We start from the raw sequence: 19,687 nt of genomic DNA on the forward strand, positions 1-19,687 counted from the left end.
AGGCTCCACCTAGGAGGCGCGTAGCAGCTGGCAAACGTGATGCCTGCCACGTCTGCGATCACTAGGCCGGGAGCCCTGCTTCTGACGCGTTGAATAGGGTTGGCGCCAGACGCGACCACTGCACAGGTGCCTTCGGAGTCCGCTTCCCACCGGCCGTTGGTAGGAATGTTGCACGGTTCGGAAACTAGCAGCACCTCGACAGTATGACGCACGTTGTCAGTGCTGCTTCGCCGGGAGTAGGTTCTTGCAGCCTGGACCAGTAGGTCCTGGGCTGCGCTGCATCCATTTCCATTCAACTGCAGCACTATGAAGATGGGGCTGGACTTCCGCTGCACTCCTTAGCACCAATTCGGTGCTCTCCGTGGCAGATGATACACATTGTTGGTGCCGTGCACATTATACTTTCGTGCTCCGGGTGGCCACAGTTGAGGCACAGGGACGCACGATCTGGTCCCTTGCAGTCCTGCATGAGGTGACCACGCTCCAGGCAACGATAGCAGCGCTTGAGGTTCATGGGCAGCGGCCCTAGCTCCTTCACTCTACATCTGGTGTAGCTGATCCGGAGCTTGCTTTCCGTCAGCTCTGCTGCCCTGCGGCGCGGCACCGAGAACCGCGTTGTTTGCAGTCCATTCCTCATTCTGTTGAGGATTGGGGGTCGGATCGTCACGTGGATTCGGTCCTCCACGGCGTTCACAACATCCTCTGGTGTGGCCAGCATGTCGATGTCGCGGATGGTCACCGTTGTCATCTCTGACATGACGCACGTTGTCAGTGCTGCTTCGCCGACCATCTCGTTGATCGCAGTCTGCACAGCCTGCGCGTCCGCCGACGGTTTGAGCTTCACCAGCGTGTGCTCTCTGGCATTCTTTGTAATGCTTTCCACGACCGCATTAATTTTTTGGTCCTTTCGGACTGCCATGGCGACCTCTTCGCAGGTTTTGCCGATGGCTGGCACTACTCGGACAACGTCGTTGCGCACTCGCTTACGCATTGTCGTTGCGGCCTTCTGCTGTTGTTGTTGTTGCTGCTTTTGCTGCTTCTTCGTTCGTGCCTGCCGCAGCTCGGCTTTCGTCGGCACGCGCGTCCATTCGTAGGTCGCCGGTACATTTATATCGGCTACCATTTGCGCAAGTGTAGGCAACTGTCTTTGTTGCCGCTGGGCCGTTTGTTGCTCTCCAATAATTTTGCCTGTGACTTCGGTGACTACGCTCTTGATGAGCTCTTCCACACTCTTTGTATCCAGCTGCGGCCCTTGCCGTTGGGGCTTCGGCTCAGATCGCTGCTGTACCAGCTGCTGTTGTTGCCCCTTTTGCACGTGCCGTGGTGGCTGAGGTTGAGGTCCCTGCTGTATTTGTTCAATACGCTGCTGCGGCCGCTGGTTTGCAGGCATAGCCGCCATCTTCCATTGCTGCTCTTGCAGCTTCATATGGTTGTGCAGCACGTCCCACTGCGCGCGCTGCCTCTCGGCCTGCTCGGTGAGCAGCTTTCTTATGACCTGGAGCTGCTCCTCCAGGTCCCTCACCTCCTTCCGCAGCATCTCGTTTTGCAGCTTCAGCGCTGCGTTTTCATCTGCCATGTCGACATCGATCACGGCAGTCTCGGTCTGTTCGGGTGACCTTCGCTTGACCTCCGGTGCGTCGTCCCCGCTACTGTCTGCATTCGGCTCCGGCACAGCCTGGCTACGTGTGGTCATTCGACCACGTTTGACCGGAGTAATATCGGCCATTATCACTGGCACTTCGCCTCTCTCTCTACTCGCATCAGAGCGAGTAGGCGAGCGGTGCCAGCCGGGTTTTAGCTGATTGCTGTGCGCGTGATTTCGCTTGTTTTGTGCTCGAGTTCCAGCGTCCGCACTCTATCGCACAAAGGACCGCACTCTACCCAGTCGCAGAGGTAGGAGTGGGACAAAGAATCAAAAATCAGTATCAGAGAGCGATCACCAAAGTACGTCTGTTTGCCTTCACTGCTGATTTGCGACTCTCCCTCATAGTGCAATGGTATCATGAGATGTTTAATCATCAAGCAGATAAAGCTGTACTTGTTGCGTTACAGCAAAAGTACTTTATCATCGGACTTAATTCAGTTTTTCATTATGTAAAGGCTAGATGCCAACACTGTAAAAATGCGAGGGCTAAACCGGTTCCACCAATAATGGCACCGCTGCCTTCATGCCGAACGGACACTTTCATTTATCCATTTATGCATACAGGAATTGATTATTTCGGACCATTTGAGGTTCTCGTCCACAGATCCAGGGAAAAACGCTGGGGAGTAATCTTTACGTGTATGTCCACAAGAGCCGTACATATTGAACTAGCTGAAAAACTAACCACTGATTTATTTCTATTGTGTTTTACGTCCTTTCAAGGACGCAGAGGTGCAGTTACGCATGTGTATAGCGATAATGGGACTAATTTTGTCGGCGCAGAAAGAGAGTTACGAGAGATAGTAAACAATATAAACTCTAAAATGGAAGCCGGACAAGCTATTAAAATGGGTATACAATGGCATTTCAACCCACCAAAAGCTCCCCACTTTGGAGGAGCCTGGGAAAGATTGATAAGAATAATCAAAAGTAATTTAACTAAGATGATATTCAGTAGAAACGATAGACCTCCAACAGTAGAAGTATTGAGAGGAGCACTCATTCAAGCTGAATTCTATTTAAACTCTCGTCCACTCACACATATTCCCTTATCTCACGAAGAAGATGAAGCTCTCACTCCATTCCACATATTAATTCGACGAGCCGGTAACTTTTCATTGCCATTTGATTTCAAAACTCAAAACTTAGAGAAAAAGCATTGGAGGTTAGCAATACATTACGGTAGATACTTTTGGAATCGTTGGAGGACTGAATATTTACCTTTGATCGCACACCGCTCAAAATAGAACAAATCAACTGAACCAATTAAAATCAACGATATTGTGGTAATAGCGGAGACAGATAACGAGCGAGGACATTGGTTAAAGGGAAAGGTTATTGAAGTAAAGTTAGGGCAAGATAAAAAAATAAGGTCAGTTAAAGTTAAAACATCTCAAGGAATATATAACAGACCAGTTACAGCCCTGGCAGTACTAGACGTGTACCAAGAGAGACAAAATAACACAATTGAAACAATTGCCGCGATTGATAGATGTTCGCAAAATGACTCAGATAAAATAAAGGATAAAGTCAATGAAGTACGACGTGAGTTTATAGCTCTACACGAAGAAGTAAACCAATTGAAAAAAAAGGCGAACTAGGCGCAGAGGCAAAACCATTAGAGCAATTGGGTGGGTTGGAAATAACTTAACAGCAACAACAAAGCATGTTACCCTTACACAAAATAATTCAGGGAAAAGAAAAATATCTTTAAATAATAGTTCTCAATCTCGAAAAATGCCACGAACCACACATTTTAATCCATGGAACCTAACAGTCATCATGCTGCTGCTGCTCATTGGACAAGTTCTAGGTAGACAGATGAAAGGGCTGATCGCCTACGATTGCGCGAGTAACGACGTCAACATCACGAGCTATTCCTTGATGGGTGTAGCATCGTGCATCCCTCCAGCTAAGAATTTGACTACTACTGAAACAAGAATCCAGGTCTTACAAAGAAGCTCCAAAATTCAAACCCACGTGCATCAATGTAAGGTAATCATCAAGAGAACGATTAAATATTGTGGGGCATTCTCACACACGTCTGATTATGAAAACGGATACGCCTACATTGTGAAGGAATTCACACCCGACGAGTGCAAATTAGCTCAAGTATTGGGCATCGTAAAGCTTACAGAAGACGTCAAGATTACTGAATTACGGCGAAACGCTACAACCCGAGGAGAAACATTAGTTGTAGGAAGCGTAAGAGGAACAACGTGCAACGGTGGAGTGTATAGAACATCAAGTTATACCTGGGAAAACGCACTGGTTTACTACGAGTACCAAATCGGTATGTTCGACTACTCAGCAACCGCTGACACTGAAAACAATCAGGTAACTCTACGCAACGACATATTGTGTACATTCAACAACGGCTGGTGCCTCGATTCCGAATTCGGCTACCTGACCTGGGATGTAGATATGCGACATCTGTGTGAGGAATCGGATTTTGAGGTCATTTATGAAGGAACCGTCAACAAGACCTTCGATAACAACAGCAATCGGAATCTACTTAATAGGTAGAGCCATCAAATTCATCACCGATACAGTAATACACGGGAGGATCCTCTACGATATCTACGGTTTTGGATGGCAACTTCTAGCATCGTTTTGGGACTCGCTAACCAACCTACTTTCGCACCGCAGTCACATGAAACAGTGGAACGGGAAGGACGGTTTCCAGAAAGCAGAAATTAAGGTCGACGAAGACATCGAGCTCGCCAACGACAACTATCGGAAGGAAGGTTCATGCATTTATCCGAAATTGAGGAATGAAAATAATATATAATTAAAATAAACTAAATCAGATATCATAGCGTTCTAGCAATATTAGGGTAAAACGGGTCGTTTTACGAAGGGTGGTGTTGAGAACGCGAGGAGTAGATTACGGCTCAAACCAGAAGGAGCAGAGGAGGAAGCAATGTTTACATAATGCAACGTATGATGCAACATACCTCCCGCCAGGAAACTCGTAATCCGAACGAGCATAGGACAAGTCGCGTTGTTTACATTTCCCACGAAACGGAATTTCGAAGACGCAGTCATAACGCGTCCTAAGCAATTAGAAGCGCGAGGAAAGGGTCGCGAGCAATAAGATAAGAACGTATGGATGCCTATTTTTAGAAGCGTAGGATCAGAATAGCATAGAAGGACCAACGGACTGATTGCACCCGTATTGCTTATCTTGAAACTCCAAGTAAGGGACGGGACTGCAAGTAAGGGACAGGTTCAAAGAGTAAGGTTCTAGCGAGATGCGATGTACCGAAAATTTAGTATATAAGACATCAAATTGTATGAATAAATCACTTGCATATTAGTTCTTAAACGAATCGAGTCGAGTTGCTTTTCTCCTCTTCAACTGGAACTAGCTTGTGCCTTGGGAAGAATTCCCTTCGGAGATTGACCATATACCCTACGGGTTGCATCGCTCCGACGGAACAATTCCAAAGGAAGATTGGCATCTCGGATGTCCACGTTCAGGTACTAGGAATTCTCTGAAGACTAGCCTGTTCGTCTGACGCCTTGAGTTGCTTGATCTGTTCAAGCGATTTCTCGAAAGAAAGAAGGTTTCGACTTCGGTGCAGGTCATCGGGTGCCAGGCGAGAGCACCAGTGTCGGCCGTATCTTCGCACGGCTGGGACACAACTTCAATTTGTGTTGGTGGATCCGACACCGACATTTTACAGCGGCCTTGAAGTCGATGAAGAGGTGATATGTGTTCTGTCTGAACTCAATCATCTTTTCCAAGATCTGCCGCATGGTGAAGATCTGATCAGTGGTGGACTTTCCTCTTCTGAATCCTCCCTGATAGTTACCAACTATCTCGTCAGCGTATGGGACTAACCGTTCCTGCAGAACGAGGGAGAAGATCTTATAGGCGGTATTGAGCACCGTAATACCCCTATAGTTGCTGCATAATAGTCTGTCTCCTTTTTTGTGTATGGGGTAGATGATGCCAAGATTCCATTCGCAAGGCATCGATTCGCTATCCCACACCCCAGCTATAATTTGATGAATCTCGTGCTCTACTCTCTCCCCTCCATTCTTTATGAGCTCGGCTACAATCCCGTCGGTGCCTGGTGCTTTGTGGCTCTTCAGTCGACAAATGGCCCTTCGGGTCTCCTCTATGCTCGGTGGCAGGAGCAGATTTGTATCCACCAGTGGAGCCTCTGGCTGCTCAGTAAATTGGTCGTTGAGTAATTCATCAAAATGCTGGGCCCATCGCGAGAGGACCTCTGGCTGGTTACTGATCAAATTTCCAACCTTGTCGCGGCAGCAGGTGGCCTTAGGTATGAAGTTGTTTCGGTGACCTGCTACCGCTTTGTAAAATTGTCTTGTGGGTCCGTAGCGCACTCTGTTTTCTTCAAGTTCACGTATTTTTTGATCTTCCCACAATCGCTTCTTTTTCTTATGAACTTGCTTCTCTATTCTCCTGAGATTCTTGTACTCCCTTACGCTGTCCCGCGTCCTGCGTCTGCCTATCATTGTTTTGTACGCAATGTTTTTTTGTTCCGTCACAAGTCTACACTCATCGTCGAACCAGCCAGATCTGGTCTTACCACGACGCGTGCCCAAGACATCTTGGGCACAGCTCCTTAAGCATGTTTTTAGAGCGCTCCATCTCTCGCTCGTAGTAGCTTCTTCTCTTAGTGGTTGCAGTGACTCCCTGATGGCCTGTTTGTACAACTCTTGCATCCGTTCTTGTTTCAGGGAGTCCGTATTGAATCGAATCTGCGTGGTATTCTCGGCCGTTGTACTTCGGCGAGTTATTCTACATCGGATCACTGCGCCAACCAGGTAGTGATCAGAATCGATGTTGGCCCCTCGAAAGGTTCTGACGTTTAACAGATTCGATTGATGCCGCCGATCAATCAATACGTGATCTATTTGATTGGAAGTGGCTCCATCCGGGGACACCCACGTAGCTTTGTGATGTCCTTTCGCGCAAATTTGGTACTTCCAATCACCAGGTTCCTTGCGGATGCAAAGTTGATCAACCTGCAACCATTATCGTTGCTCTCTCTGTGTAGACTGTGAAGACCGGTGTATTGGCGGTACACCGGCTCCCTACCGACCTTGGCATTGAAGTCCCCCAGAATGATTTTTACGTCATATCTGGGGCATCTGTCCAGTTCTTGAAGGAGAATGCCATAGAAATGGTCCTTCTCCTCCTCGGTTTTGTCTTCGGTAGGGGCGTTAACGTTTATCAGGCTGATATGGCAGAATCTGCCAGACAGGCGTAAGGTGCATAGCCTTTCGTTAACCGGGCGAAAATCGATGACCGCCGGCTTCAGCCGTGGACCCACGGCGAATCCGGTTCCAAGCATGTGGTTGCGGTCGTGGCAGCTGTAGTGGATATCGTATGTGCTGCCACGCCTTTTCTGCAAACCACTTCCTAGCCAGCGCATCCAGCTGCAGCGCGGCTAGGGCCTCATCGATTTGCCTCTGGCTCCCAGCTCCTCTCAGAGTGCGCACGTTCCATGTCCCTAGTTTCATGTCCGTTCTCGAAGTCCTTTTAATCCGTAGCGAGTTGTTGTCATCGTAATTCCGGTGTCGTTTCTCCCTTTGGTTGCTTTCTGTAGCGGTATTGTTTTTTATGGGCGGGGTTGCTGGCCCCGCGCCAACCCCCTGTCACGCTGGAGGGCCACGTGAGGTATTATTTAAGGTCCCTAACCGTCGTGGGACCCTTAGGGGGCCTTGTTGCCGCAGCCCCCCGACCCCTCTAAACTCAGCCATATTCACCATCCGCCCAAGGGGCTGGTGAATCCGTATACCCAAGCTTGGATATTCGGGAAATATGTTACCGTTCTGTACGACGCGGACGTGTTTAGGAGGAGTGGGGAAGGAGAGCCTATGTATCCTTCAAGAGGCGTCGGAATCCTTCCCCATTACAGAACAATGGCAACCCCATTTTTGTTCTCATGGCAACTGCAAAACCGAGGTTCGAAGACTACGAAAGAGTACGATTGTTATTGTTCAATTAAGAGTTAACAGTTTTAATCACCGAACGTTTGCTTTGATTTAAAACAATAAACTTTTGTTGTAACGAATTTTACCAGGCCGGCTAGTCTGAACACAAATTATAGGAAATAATCTATTTCATTGTAAAATATGACCTCGTTTAAATTTCGTTTTAATAGAAAAACAATAATTTCAAGATTATAATTTTATTAATATTATGTTTAGATCACTACCGTATTCCAATTTGTGTAGAAGACGTCTTTTATTACATGAATAAAGGAATGTACCTTCAATAAACGTCTCTTACACAATTCTAACACTGTGGGGATCTCGTAGAGCATGAAAAAATTCTGAAGCTACTGTGTACGTAGCTTATTCGGGTCATGATAATGCGAAGGAGCCACACTCGGATGGGGCGGTGGAGGAAAGCATCGAACGTGTTCAACATTAGAACCCTCTATGTCATTGCTTTTGAGATATTTGTTGAGGATCGCATAGATCTGTGAATTCAGCACTTGGAACCGCCGGATTCGGTCTACCATCCGCTTGAGATTCTAAAAATATTACAATAAAAAAAGCATTATATAGCATCTACATAGTACATGGGATTTAATTTAAATATTCTGGGATTATAACAAAAAATTATATCAACCAGGACACAGTAAAGGGCACAGGAACGTAGTTTGATCGTAGTATTCAACCAATCATAATGCTCAGGCCTTCAAACGTTCTGTGTAAACCAATCGAGTCGCAGCTTATGTTATAAAAAGTACCCCTTTTATGTGCAAGATTAGGAAATCGGGGTCTATTCAAAAATGTTCACGACTATAGGGTGTTTTCAAAAAGTATTCGTTTATTCAAGAATATTTATTTTATCCCCTTCAACGTAATCCTCATCAGATATTTTACACCTGTGCCAGCGTTTTTTTCAATCCTCGAAACACTTCAAAAAAATTTTTTTGTGGACGACACTACGATACGATTTAGCAGATAAAGACGGCATCGCCGACGAGCCAAATCTTGTTCAAGCAAAACAGCTATCAAAAATTGATTGATTACTCACAATGACCGAACTTTTCATTACTTCAAAATGGCCGAACTGACAAGTATAGCAACCTAATGCTACAAAAAATCGAAAATCGCATATACGTAGCTCGCGGAAATTCAAATGTCTTGAAAATTTTCAAACAGCCCTCGTATATAAACGGTATGTAGGCAGGGGTGCAAAAGCCATCTTTTGTTTTCCCACATCCCATCTTTTGTGCAACCAAACAAAATATCTGTCAAAAATTGACTCTTCTTCTTCTTATTTGGCGTTACAACCGCTGGGCGATCTAAGCCTGCACCAGAGACATTTTTCTGTTAATATCTCTGGTGGCGCTAACCGTAACAGTTCCTTTTTACGGGCGGGGGTTGTTAGCCCCGCGCCAACCCGCCTTTGTCACGCCGGTATCGGGAATCGAAACCATGGCCAGTTGAGTGACAACCGATCCCTGGATTCGAACCCAGGCCAGCTGCGGTGACAGCGACGAGCGTTACCGACTGCTCTATCAGTGGGGGTAAAAAAATTGACTGATTACTCAATTGAGCAAAAATTAACTTATTACTCAAAACCAGATATAATGTTAATATCTGTTCTTTAAGTTTCGTTTTACAGGCGGGGTTGTTGGTCCCGCGCCAACAAAGCAACAAATACTAGCTTTGGAAAACTACTGTTTCGTGATTTAGACTGAGAGGCAAATAATTTCTGTTTTGTCCATTTCCATTCACACCTTTTCATTGGCAATCAATAGATATAACAGGCTATTCAACCAATAAACAATTTTAAGCCATTTGCGTAAAGATGGATTCACAAAAAACCGTTGATAGAGCAGTCGGTAACGCCCATCGCTGCCATGCAGACTGGTAGGTAAGTGTTTTGTATTCCTGTGGTTACCGCAGTCCCGAATAGGCCGGAAAGATACGGGTAAACTTTTTTTATTCATGTTGCTACAGCAGTTGCAAATAGGGCGAAGAGATTCGGGTAAGTTTGTTTCTATTTCGGAAAGTATGGTCAAAAACATTTCCGTTGATATGCGAATTTTTTTCTTGAACCCGCAACAACATTATTACATGAATGAAAAATCGATTGATCATTTTCGATTTTGGGCACACTTACTGTGGTGATGAAAAATTCAGTGGGTCGGATTTACACCGCAATATTTTGCGATGAATCGTTATATTTTCAGTTTCTTCGCTATCGCTGTCGCTATCGAAAACGTAATACGCGGAAATCGTCCAAAAATTTCAGAACTATAACTAGGGGGCTACACGAAGCGTGAAAACTAGCGTAAAATTAATTTGTAATGTCAAAACGTTTACGCTTCGTGTGGCAGCAAAAATATAAAAACGAAACGTGAAACGTGTTTACGTTCGTGTTTTTGGTCCAAGAAAATAGAAATAGAAGAGAAATTAATTGATTTCTGAATTTTTTTATCTGTTTTTTCCGATTTTGTTGCTATACCAGCAAATAAAAACATAAATTATTCTCTGTTTTTAAGCAAAGCGTATGAAAAAAATAATTACGCTCGGGTTTACGCCTCGCGCGAGCCGTAAACGTTTTGACAGCGCCGTAGCAGTTTGGCATTAATCGTTAATGTCAAAATCATTACGTTACGCTTGATGTAGCCCCACAGTAATAGCTGGAATCGCACGTACATCTGAACTGCTATCTGTGTGTGTGTATCTGTGTTTGTAATGTTTACAAAAATGCACCAGAATGGCAGTTCGTACTCAAAGAGCTTGACAAGCTTTCACATTTAAGCTTTTTAGCACATTTAGCACTCGGAAGCTTCTGTAATTGAAAACCGTGATCCCGACAAACGAGTTCGACAATCGAGAACGATAAGTTCACTCGAAGCGACTGTACGAGTTCTGTAATAGGGCGATTAACATTGGCTCTGGTGCAGGTTAAGAAAGCCCCTATTATGAAACTCGATTCGAGAACTCGAACATCGGTCATTTAAGTTCATTTTGCTATAGCTTTCTCTTTCTGCCTTCTCTCTTGCTGTATTCTGCATTCTCTCTTATTGTGTTCACTCGAACGTTCCAGTTCGAGTTCCATAAAAGGGCCCTAAGACTGCCCAGCGGTTGTAACGCCAAATAAGAAGAAGAAAAAGAAGAATGATTCACAAAAAGCTTGATGCATGGGTACCACACCATGTAACACAAAAAATTTAATGGATCGAATTTCCATTTGCGAATTTTTCTGTTTTTAAGAAATCCTCAACCTTTTTAGGATTTAAAAAACCCACACGTCGTGCAAGAGAAGCCAAATCACCCATAACGAGAGAAATTTTGGTGCTTGAAAATTTTCAAACAGTCCTCGTATATAAACGGTATGTAAGCAGGGGTGCAAAAGCCATCTTTTGTTTTCCCACAAATTTCGGCGTTTGTAGCGGATTGCTTCGCGCAAATTGCGCATAACTTGCAGGTAACATTTTTAATTGATCGTTCTTCCTCTGGCATCATGATGCACCACGCCCCTACAATCGAAAACTGTAAGCGAGAAAGCTGTAAGAGAGAAAGCTATAGCAAAATGAACTCAAATGACCGATGTTCGAGTTCTCGAATCGAGTTTCATAATTGTTGCCTTCTTAACCTGCACCAGAGCCAATGTTAATCGCCCTATTGCAGAACTCGTACAGTCGCTTCGAGTGAACTTCTCCTTCTCGTTTGTCGAACTGGATGGTCGGGATCACGGTTTTCAATTAGAGAAGCTCCGAGTGCTAAATGTGCTAAAATGTGCTAAAATGTGCTAAAAAGTGCTAAAAAGTGCTTAAATAATGTGCTAAAAAGTGCTTAAAATGTGCTTAAATGTGAAAGCTTGTCAAGCTCTTCGAGTACGAACTGCCATTCTGGTGCATTTTTGTAAACATTGCACACACACATACACATACACAGATAGCAGTTCAGATGTGCGTAAGATTCTTGCTATTATATTTCTGAAATTTTAAGATGATTTCCGCGTATTACGTTTTCGATAGCGACAATGATAACGAAGAAACTGAAAATATAACGATTCGTCGCAAAATATTGCGATGTAAATCCGACCCACTGAATTTTTCATCACCAGGGTAAGTGTGCCCAACATCGAAAATGATCAATCGATTTTTCTTTCATGTAATAATGTTGCTGCGGGTCCAAGAAAAATTTTCGCATCTCAAGGGATATGTTTTTGACCATACTTTCCGAAATAAAAACAAACTTACCCGAATCTCTTCGCCCTATTTGCAACTGCTGTAGCAACATGATTGAAAAAAAAATTACCCTTTCTTTCCGGCCTATTTGGGACTGCGGTAACCACAGGAATACAAAACACTTACCTACCCTTGCCCTTCTTTCTTCCGGGCTAATTAGTTTCTTTACGGGGTAATTAGCTACCACATGTATAAAAAAAAACCCACCAGTATCCTTTCGGCCTACCTAGCTATCCATGCGGAGCATAAACAATACAAACTAATTGATAAAATCAAATAAATCCTAACAGAGCTGCTCTTTCCGTAGCAAAAAGTTGACGGAAATCCGTTTGTCAAATTCGAGTACGAAAACGCGTTTCATGATGCCAAAAATACTAATATGGAAACGGTTTCGGTTTCGGTTATCGAAACCGAGAAATAGTTCATCCAGTTGAAAGCTCCCGCCACGGAAAGTTCATCCTTTCCGTACGGAAAGTCGATCGACTGCCGCAATAGCAAAATGAACTCAGATGACCGTTCGAGTTCTCGATTCGAGTTTTGTAATTGGGCCCATAGTCAAGTCAAGCAGTTGGCCATGGGTTCTGTGATTTCGATTTTGAATGATCTATTGAGTTTGTCTGAACTAATAGCAGTCAAAATTATGGGTGTCTTCGGGATAATCAAATCAGTATGGAAGAACCAAGATAATTTTTTATTAGAAAACAATGATGATTTGAAGAGAAAACTATTTCATTTGGCTAGGAAAAAAGTTATTTTCCACAAAGACATCATAAAGATATGAGTGGTTTTCATTGCAAAATTTTCCACGCGACCTTTAAGTGACTTTTGCTTGCGACCAAGATAGAAAAAATGACTTGGCGAATAGAGACAACTATGAGCAACACATTTCAACTATGAAATCAAAACAAAAACAAACAAATATATACCAAACGTTAGAAGAAGTGTATACAAATCAACATCTGCATCCCCCAAATATTCATGCCAATTTTTATAAAATCTTCAAATTATATTGCAAAGATACATTGCTTAGCAAAAATGAATTAAATACTTACGATGCCCTTCACGGTATCATCTTTGCCATCAACCCGCTGCACACGGAGTATGTGATAACAGAAATCGAGTGCTTCGAACTTCCGTTGTTGGTTCAACAATACAATTATTGTACATCCAGCCCAGTGCAATCCCTCACCAAACAATTCTCTGCAAGTAAAGGAACGAAGCATATGTAGATCTAATTTTTTGGGCCAACCATTCTTGTAGCAATTACGACTTACTCAACCGTGTACTCGGTGCCAGCCACTGGAATGCAATAAACAAATTGTAATGCAGACCAGAGACGGTGAAACTCGGTGCACTCGTCGATGTGCATTACACCGTTTATCGGAAGTGGTCCGGCCCAAATTGGATCATCTAAAAACGTCTTGACACGACCCAGAATAACTTCGAATATGCTCAACCCGCAGCATAATCGTTCACGTGTCAAAAGGTCTCCTTCGCGGGCTATCATCGCTTGCTAAATTTGGTTGAAAAATAAAACAAATTCGTTTGATAATTGATTTGAAAAAAATGTGCCGTTAATCCTCTGATTTCAGTATTTCGTATACTAAAATTACCATATTTACCTTAGCGGTTCCAAGCTTCTCCACATTCGGTACAATTTGCAGCGAAGCGTACTTTGCCTCCAAACGCTTCTGCTTGTTCTCCGGCTTCTCACCATCCTTGCAGAAAGGTCGGGGCAAAATATTTTGGAAAGGGGCGGCGTGAAGTAGATCGCAAACTTCTTCTTGCGAAAGGGCTTGTTCGATTAATAAACAAAATAATAGTGAATTGCCCATTTCACGGAACGATTGAAATAGTTCAGTCTTCGCGTCGGGATATTGAACGATGTCTACCAAGTGTGCCTGATAATAGCTCAATACACCCGGTGATCCGTAATCGCACAATGGCAGCTTGCACATCTTTGGCATCGCCGACATAAGAGTCTTAGTAAACTGCAGCAAATTTCCTTGGACCAATGGCTTTACGATGTCTTTTAAAATAATCTCCATAACGACAGCGATCCCTTGATATCCGAGTAAACGACAGATAGCGTGAAAATGCGGCGCTCCGACAAACCCAGAATATTGACCATATTGTGCCGTGTATGCTGCATTCAACGGTTTTGAACCCCAAAGGTAGTAGTGCGCCATAATTGGTGCTTTTTCGCGAGTGATCGGCCCCGAAAAAGATATCTGAAGCTTGTTGCGCACGAAACGGTTAGTGGCGGCGTTATAACAGTAGTTGGCAAGGAAATCGTAATTCAATTCAACGAACACATGCAACGTGATACGCCCGTACGGTGCCAGCACATTATGATTTGCCTCTTTCATCATTGCGTCAAAGTCATCCAGTGCCAACCAGCGTGATAGTAACTTATGACAGAGTTTGTTCACTGCGAGTAGGGCTTCCAGCTCGACTACGCCTGTGATATCGCTCGCCTCGAATCGGCAAATTGCCAACTCAAGGCTCTTTTGCATATCAGCGTTTATGCGTTGCGTGATCAACTTGTTGAGGTCGATCGAACGACCGAGTAACTGGACATGTCGTTGCTTCAATAATGTCTCATATCGGTTATTGCGCGGATACGATTGAAAATTGATTCCAAGAACTTCACATTCGACGCGAAACCGTTTATCCATGTATATACTACCAGCAAGTTGCTTATAATGGGCAAATACCTGTTCGCTTAATTTGTACACGAATTGGTCGAAGCAGAGGTTCACCTCCGCCTCAACCTCGTCATACAGAAACTGTTTACGGAAAATTGTCAGGGCATATAGTGCCGAATCGTTATACAGATCAAGCGGGTACAGTACATACTCCATCATAGATGGCTCCTTAGTACGCAGGATGTGATCAGTTAGAATCCACGGCATTGACATCTCAATCGGAAATTGGATTCGTTTTTCCATTGTTATCAAATCACTACACTCTTCGTTGTGCTGATGTCGAACATTGCATTTCTGCGCATATCAATCAAAAATAAAAAAAAAATAATTAAAAACGGTGAATATTACTCCTTTGTCACTCAATCTATTTAAACAACATGAATAGGTACTTACGTTAACCTTTCGACCCATCGTCATTTCCAAGTAGAATTCACGGTACCATAATTGTGAGAGATCGCAGCACTTTTGTAGCGTCTCGCTGAAACTAAGCAGGTAACTCCAGTAAAAAGATGCTTTGTGAAAAACATCAATCTGCAGTAAACAGGAACCGTCGATATCCTTGCGTAGCGTTCGTTTACCGCCCGACTTGTCTGCGATCAACGACTCCAGCATCGTGCGCACCATATACAATTGAGTTGAAGACGGTCCCACGTTCAAACGTGGCACATTTATCAGAAAACCACTATCTGGGTCCTTCTTGCCCTTAAGAGCTGGATCTAGGGAAGGTTCGGTGCCCTTTTGCCAATCAGCACATGTTTCCCTCACTGACATCACGATCGATCGGATCAGGTCTTTCTTGTTTTTAACCGCTTTTCGCAGTGGTTCGCGTAATACCAGTTGCACGAAGTCTTGCAGTTCCGCATAAATGTTACGTCGAATTGCCTCACAAAGAACCGTTTCAATGCGTGCCATCAGAACCTGCAAGCCCTTAATCATCGCAATCACTTCTATTAGCGCAAACTTTTCATCCTCAGTGTAGTTATAACGCGTCGCTCGCTCATACTCTTCTGCCTCAGATGGGCATTCCTTGTTAAGGTGGTGATCAGTCGGATGCAATAGTTTCCACGAGTAAAGTTCTGTAACTACCGATGTCCACTCCGACAATAGCTGCAGCCCTCTTAGAGCTAGATCGGCAGTCGCGCGGTTCTCTGCATCAGTTGCGTTATCCTTATAAGTGGTCGTTACTTCATTACTGTATCTCGACAACTCCGAGATGTACTTTACGTGATCCTCACGAATCGTAGGAAGATGTACCATGAGATCCGCCTGCGGACTTATTGCCGTTGAACTTGACAGTGGCCATTTGCTCGGATCAAAGTGCTTACTGCGTTTGATGTAATTGAACGGCGCAATTTGCATGTCACCAAACAAAGGAACCACTTCAAGATTTTTAAAGATTCGATCAATTCGATCAAGCCGCAACTTTTTCTTTTGGTCCAACTTGTTGATATTGCAGATTTCAGAGTCCATTAAAAACAGGCCGAAACCAATTACCTTTACCAGCATATGCTTTTCCTCCGGAGTCATGTACATCTTTGATTCATACATGTGTACGCAAATGTTTACTACGTCAGAAAGTAACTCCTCGTAGCCAGTAATCTTCTCAAGAGTATCCTTTGCCGTATCACGTATCTTGTTCTGTGTCGCAAGAAACATTGATAGGTTTTGAGACTCTTGTAGGCTGTGTGAATCCGTCATTACTTTTAGAAACTGGGCTGCCCGACGGTACGTACTGTAGTCATTCTTGACGCTTGATTTCATATTTTTCAACTCGTCCAACACCGCAAACATGTTGATAAATTTGCCTAGTGTAAGCAAATACGCCTCCGATACGAAATCTTTACGTTTCTCTGTGTGACACAACCGTTTAACCTCACCGGAGAACGCCTCTATTGCCTTACGCTGCAAATGCGGTTGAAAACGAAAAGAAATCAAAATTTATTACGCGTATCGTTCTGTATTTTATAAAAATTTTTATTTATTTTACGTTATTTGTACCCCAATTTATTACGCTAACCGTAATGGCGTAATAAATTTTGATACAAATTCGAACCAAACATACGTTTAAAAACTCTAGATTATTGTTGATCTAATCCACATTGACGGTGTACAACCAGAGAACCCGAATTTTTTTCCAAGATAATACTCGTTTATTGCATTAAAATGAAAAACTGTACAAATATTTGCTATCGCAAGTTATGTAGTTATGTATATGACTGTCTTTTCACTGGAAGTTTGATGAGGTAACGACAAAATAATTGTTCAATTCTTTTGAAACATATCGTTTTTTCAAGATATTCTGCCATAATTTCTGAATAATGCCAGCATTGCTCAGTTACCGGTTGTTGGAGCTGTAGTGTTATGCCCCGGCAGCCCCGGGAGAAGGGATTCCAGCCCTCCAGGCTCTGGTATTTCGACCGCCAAGTTGTCCGATGTGATTGGAGTGCGACCGCCATCGCCCAGCAGGTCCTGCCTCTCTCGTTGGGATCGCGCTGAGTAGAACATGGAGTGCTCCACTGACTTCGCAGCATTAGAGCACCGTCATGTATTCGACAGTTCGGAAAGCACTATCCCTCGGGTCCCACGTCCGTCGTAGACGTTGGCGGGCGCTTCGGCAAATGGTGCCCATCTCCGCTATCTCGGCAGAACACGGCACGCTTGCCCTAGCCCGGCCCTCGGTCATTGCGTGGTCTCGTCGCAGGCTCTCTCCAGCAGTCTCATGTCGACAATCACGAACGGTTCCACGAAGACAAATTCGAGTGCCTGCAGTGAGATTCCGAACACCGAACCGGCAAAGCTCGAACCGCGACATTGCGTGCGGTGAGCCACTCCGTCTACCCGCACGCAATGTAGCGGTCCGAGCTCGCCGACTTGATAGCGGTTCGACGCCAAATTCGAGTCCGACAGCACGCGCTTATCAACCGGCCCCGCAATGACTGAGGTAGCGAACGCTACGTCGAACGCCGACTACCTGGCTACTACGGGCCCTACTATGAAACTTGAACGGGAACTCGAACGTTACTGGGGGCTACATGAGGCGTAACGTAATGTTTTTGACATTACAGATTAATGCCAAACTGCCAAAAATGCCTCTGTCAAAACGTTTACGGGTCGGCCGAGGCGTAAACCCGAGCGTAAATACTTTTTGCATACGCTTTGCTTACAAACAGAGGATAATTTAAGTTCTTATTTGCTGGTATAGCAACAAAATCGAAAAAACTGAAAAAAATATTCAGAAATCAATTTATTTCTCTTCTATTTGTGTTTTCTCGGACCAAAAACACGACTGTAAACACGTTTGACATTTCGTTTTTGTTTTTTTTTGCTACCACACGAAGAGCAAACGAAAATAAATTTGCGCTTGGTGTGGCCCCGCAATAATACTTTCGCATTTCTGAGTATTGGGCGAAAGCGTTCGGGCTTTCGGACGGTGTTCGGGCGAAATCATCCCTCTCACATCCCATGGCTGCGAGGCACCAAGAAACAATATAAGGAGCGGTAAGAAAGAGGGGAGTGAGGGGTTTCTAACCATGACGTTGCTCTTCCCAGGCACCTAAAACCCCTGTATACCAAATTTCGAGTCAATCGGTCCAATAGTTTCGGAGTCTATAAACCACACAGAAAACAGAGCTGCATTTTTATAATGTAGAAGATACGATTTATGATAAAAAATTTTAAAATTTTAACCCAGTTTTAAAAAATAATTTCAATCTGAAACTGGGTAGGGTACTGGATGAATAGGGCCCATGACACACACACGCACAGCGCTAAAGCGTTTTGATAACGAAGCGTTTCAGCGTCGGAACAAGTCAATTAAAAATCTTTGTTCCGCCGTTGTTCCGCCGTTGTTCCGCCGCTTGTTCAGCCGTCGCGCGACGGATTTTGCCTGCTGGGAGAAGAGAGAAAGACAAGGGACACGCGTGAGAGAATCAAATCGGTGACCCTGTCCTTGCTCCCTCCGAAGACTTTCTGCCGTTTCACAAGGAAGTTCTTATGGAAAAAAACTCAGAGTCACCGTTGGGTCGTGGATCAGTCATCGTTCAGCCCTCGATGAGAATTCAAGCCCCATAGTGAGAACAGCGATTTTGTTTACTGGGTACTCCGAATTTCACCTACGACAGGTCCCTCGATGTCGTTCCTAAGCACCTGCATTCCCAGTGAACAATTTTGAGAGCCCGAGCTGCCCCTCTGCCTGCGACGCGGCGGAGGAAAACTGAGACGAGTGAAATCGAACGCCCCTTTGCCTGCGACGAGGACGAGGGAGGCCGAGCACGACGCTCACTGCAACGAGCGGGCCGGCTCATGAGGGTCCGCGTCTGGGCAGCGGCGGAAAGGAGTGGAAGGAACCCCGTGAGGAGGGCTTTCACGCGTCAGCTTGTGGGTTTGAATTACTTGGAGAGGAAAGGCGCTATGGGCGAGAGGCGATGCTTACGCGGTGCAGGTGGAAGACGAACGCTAGAGAGAAAGAAAAATGAATAGAAAAAAAGAGATAGCGAGATCTAGGCAAAATCCCGAAGTTTCTGAGGGTCCGACGGTCTGTCTTTAACTTCTGTTCTACTTGGACTTAGGCGAATCGGGACGAAACCTCTGCCTCTGTTTTTTCTAAGTGGCAAGTGTAAAGTACCAAGTGCTAGTGCTTCTCTTTCGATCATGTGTGATCTTGATAGAAATAATCCAGGTAAGTTTATTGGACAGTATTAAGTGACAATCAAATAATGTTGAAATGTTTTCGCTTTGCTCGTTTCAGATGTCCAACTAAACTGGGATGCATAGGATTCGAATGCAAAACTTGTTTTCGACGTCACCAACAACAATAAGCAGCTACGCACCAAATTACTACGACGACCGCTAGTGAAGAGTGAAGAATGAACGCGAACCGAAAAAAGAGAGAGAAAATATACCGGAATATACCGACCAAATACGAACTGTTTCATTTTGGCTAGGGGGGAATATGGGAGAAAGAAAACGAAGAAAGCGAGGGGACACACACGTGAGAGACAGGGGGCCGTTTGGTGAGAGAATTCAGTCGACTGCTCACTCCATGGACCTAACGACGGACAACTGCCATTCCACCATACAAGCTCCATCTCTATATATAAAAATGGATTTTGGTATGTCGCGGTGGTGTCCGC

The 19,687-nt window shown here is 44.5% G+C and overlaps 2 protein-coding genes across 2 annotated transcripts in view; both read right to left on the reverse strand.

Annotated features, from left to right (window-relative positions):
- Nucleotides 1–304: 304 nt before the first annotated feature.
- Nucleotides 305–1,726, reverse strand: LOC131214148 (uncharacterized). The gene has a single exon (XM_058208523.1). It carries the CDS (start codon nt 1,724–1,726, stop codon nt 305–307), a length of 1,422 nt encoding a protein of 473 aa, XP_058064506.1.
- A 6,043-nt stretch (nt 1,727–7,769) lies between these two features.
- The window catches only part of LOC131214149 (cytoplasmic FMR1-interacting protein), a 19,067-nt gene continuing 7,149 nt past the window's right edge, over nt 7,770–19,687 (reverse strand). The window contains exons 2-6 of the mRNA XM_058208524.1: nt 14,949–16,457; nt 13,470–14,849; nt 13,122–13,360; nt 12,900–13,047; nt 7,770–8,163 (exon numbers count right to left, since the gene is read on the reverse strand). Coding sequence (XP_058064507.1) covers nt 7,966–8,163; nt 12,900–13,047; nt 13,122–13,360; nt 13,470–14,849; nt 14,949–16,457 — 3,474 coding nt within the window. The 3' untranslated portion in view covers nt 7,770–7,965. The remainder of the gene's footprint in view (nt 8,164–12,899; nt 13,048–13,121; nt 13,361–13,469; nt 14,850–14,948; nt 16,458–19,687) is intronic.

This window comes from Anopheles bellator (genome assembly GCF_943735745.2).
Source record: "Anopheles bellator chromosome X unlocalized genomic scaffold, idAnoBellAS_SP24_06.2 X_unloc_3, whole genome shotgun sequence".
NCBI classification, from domain to species: Eukaryota; Metazoa; Arthropoda; class Insecta; order Diptera; family Culicidae; genus Anopheles; species Anopheles bellator.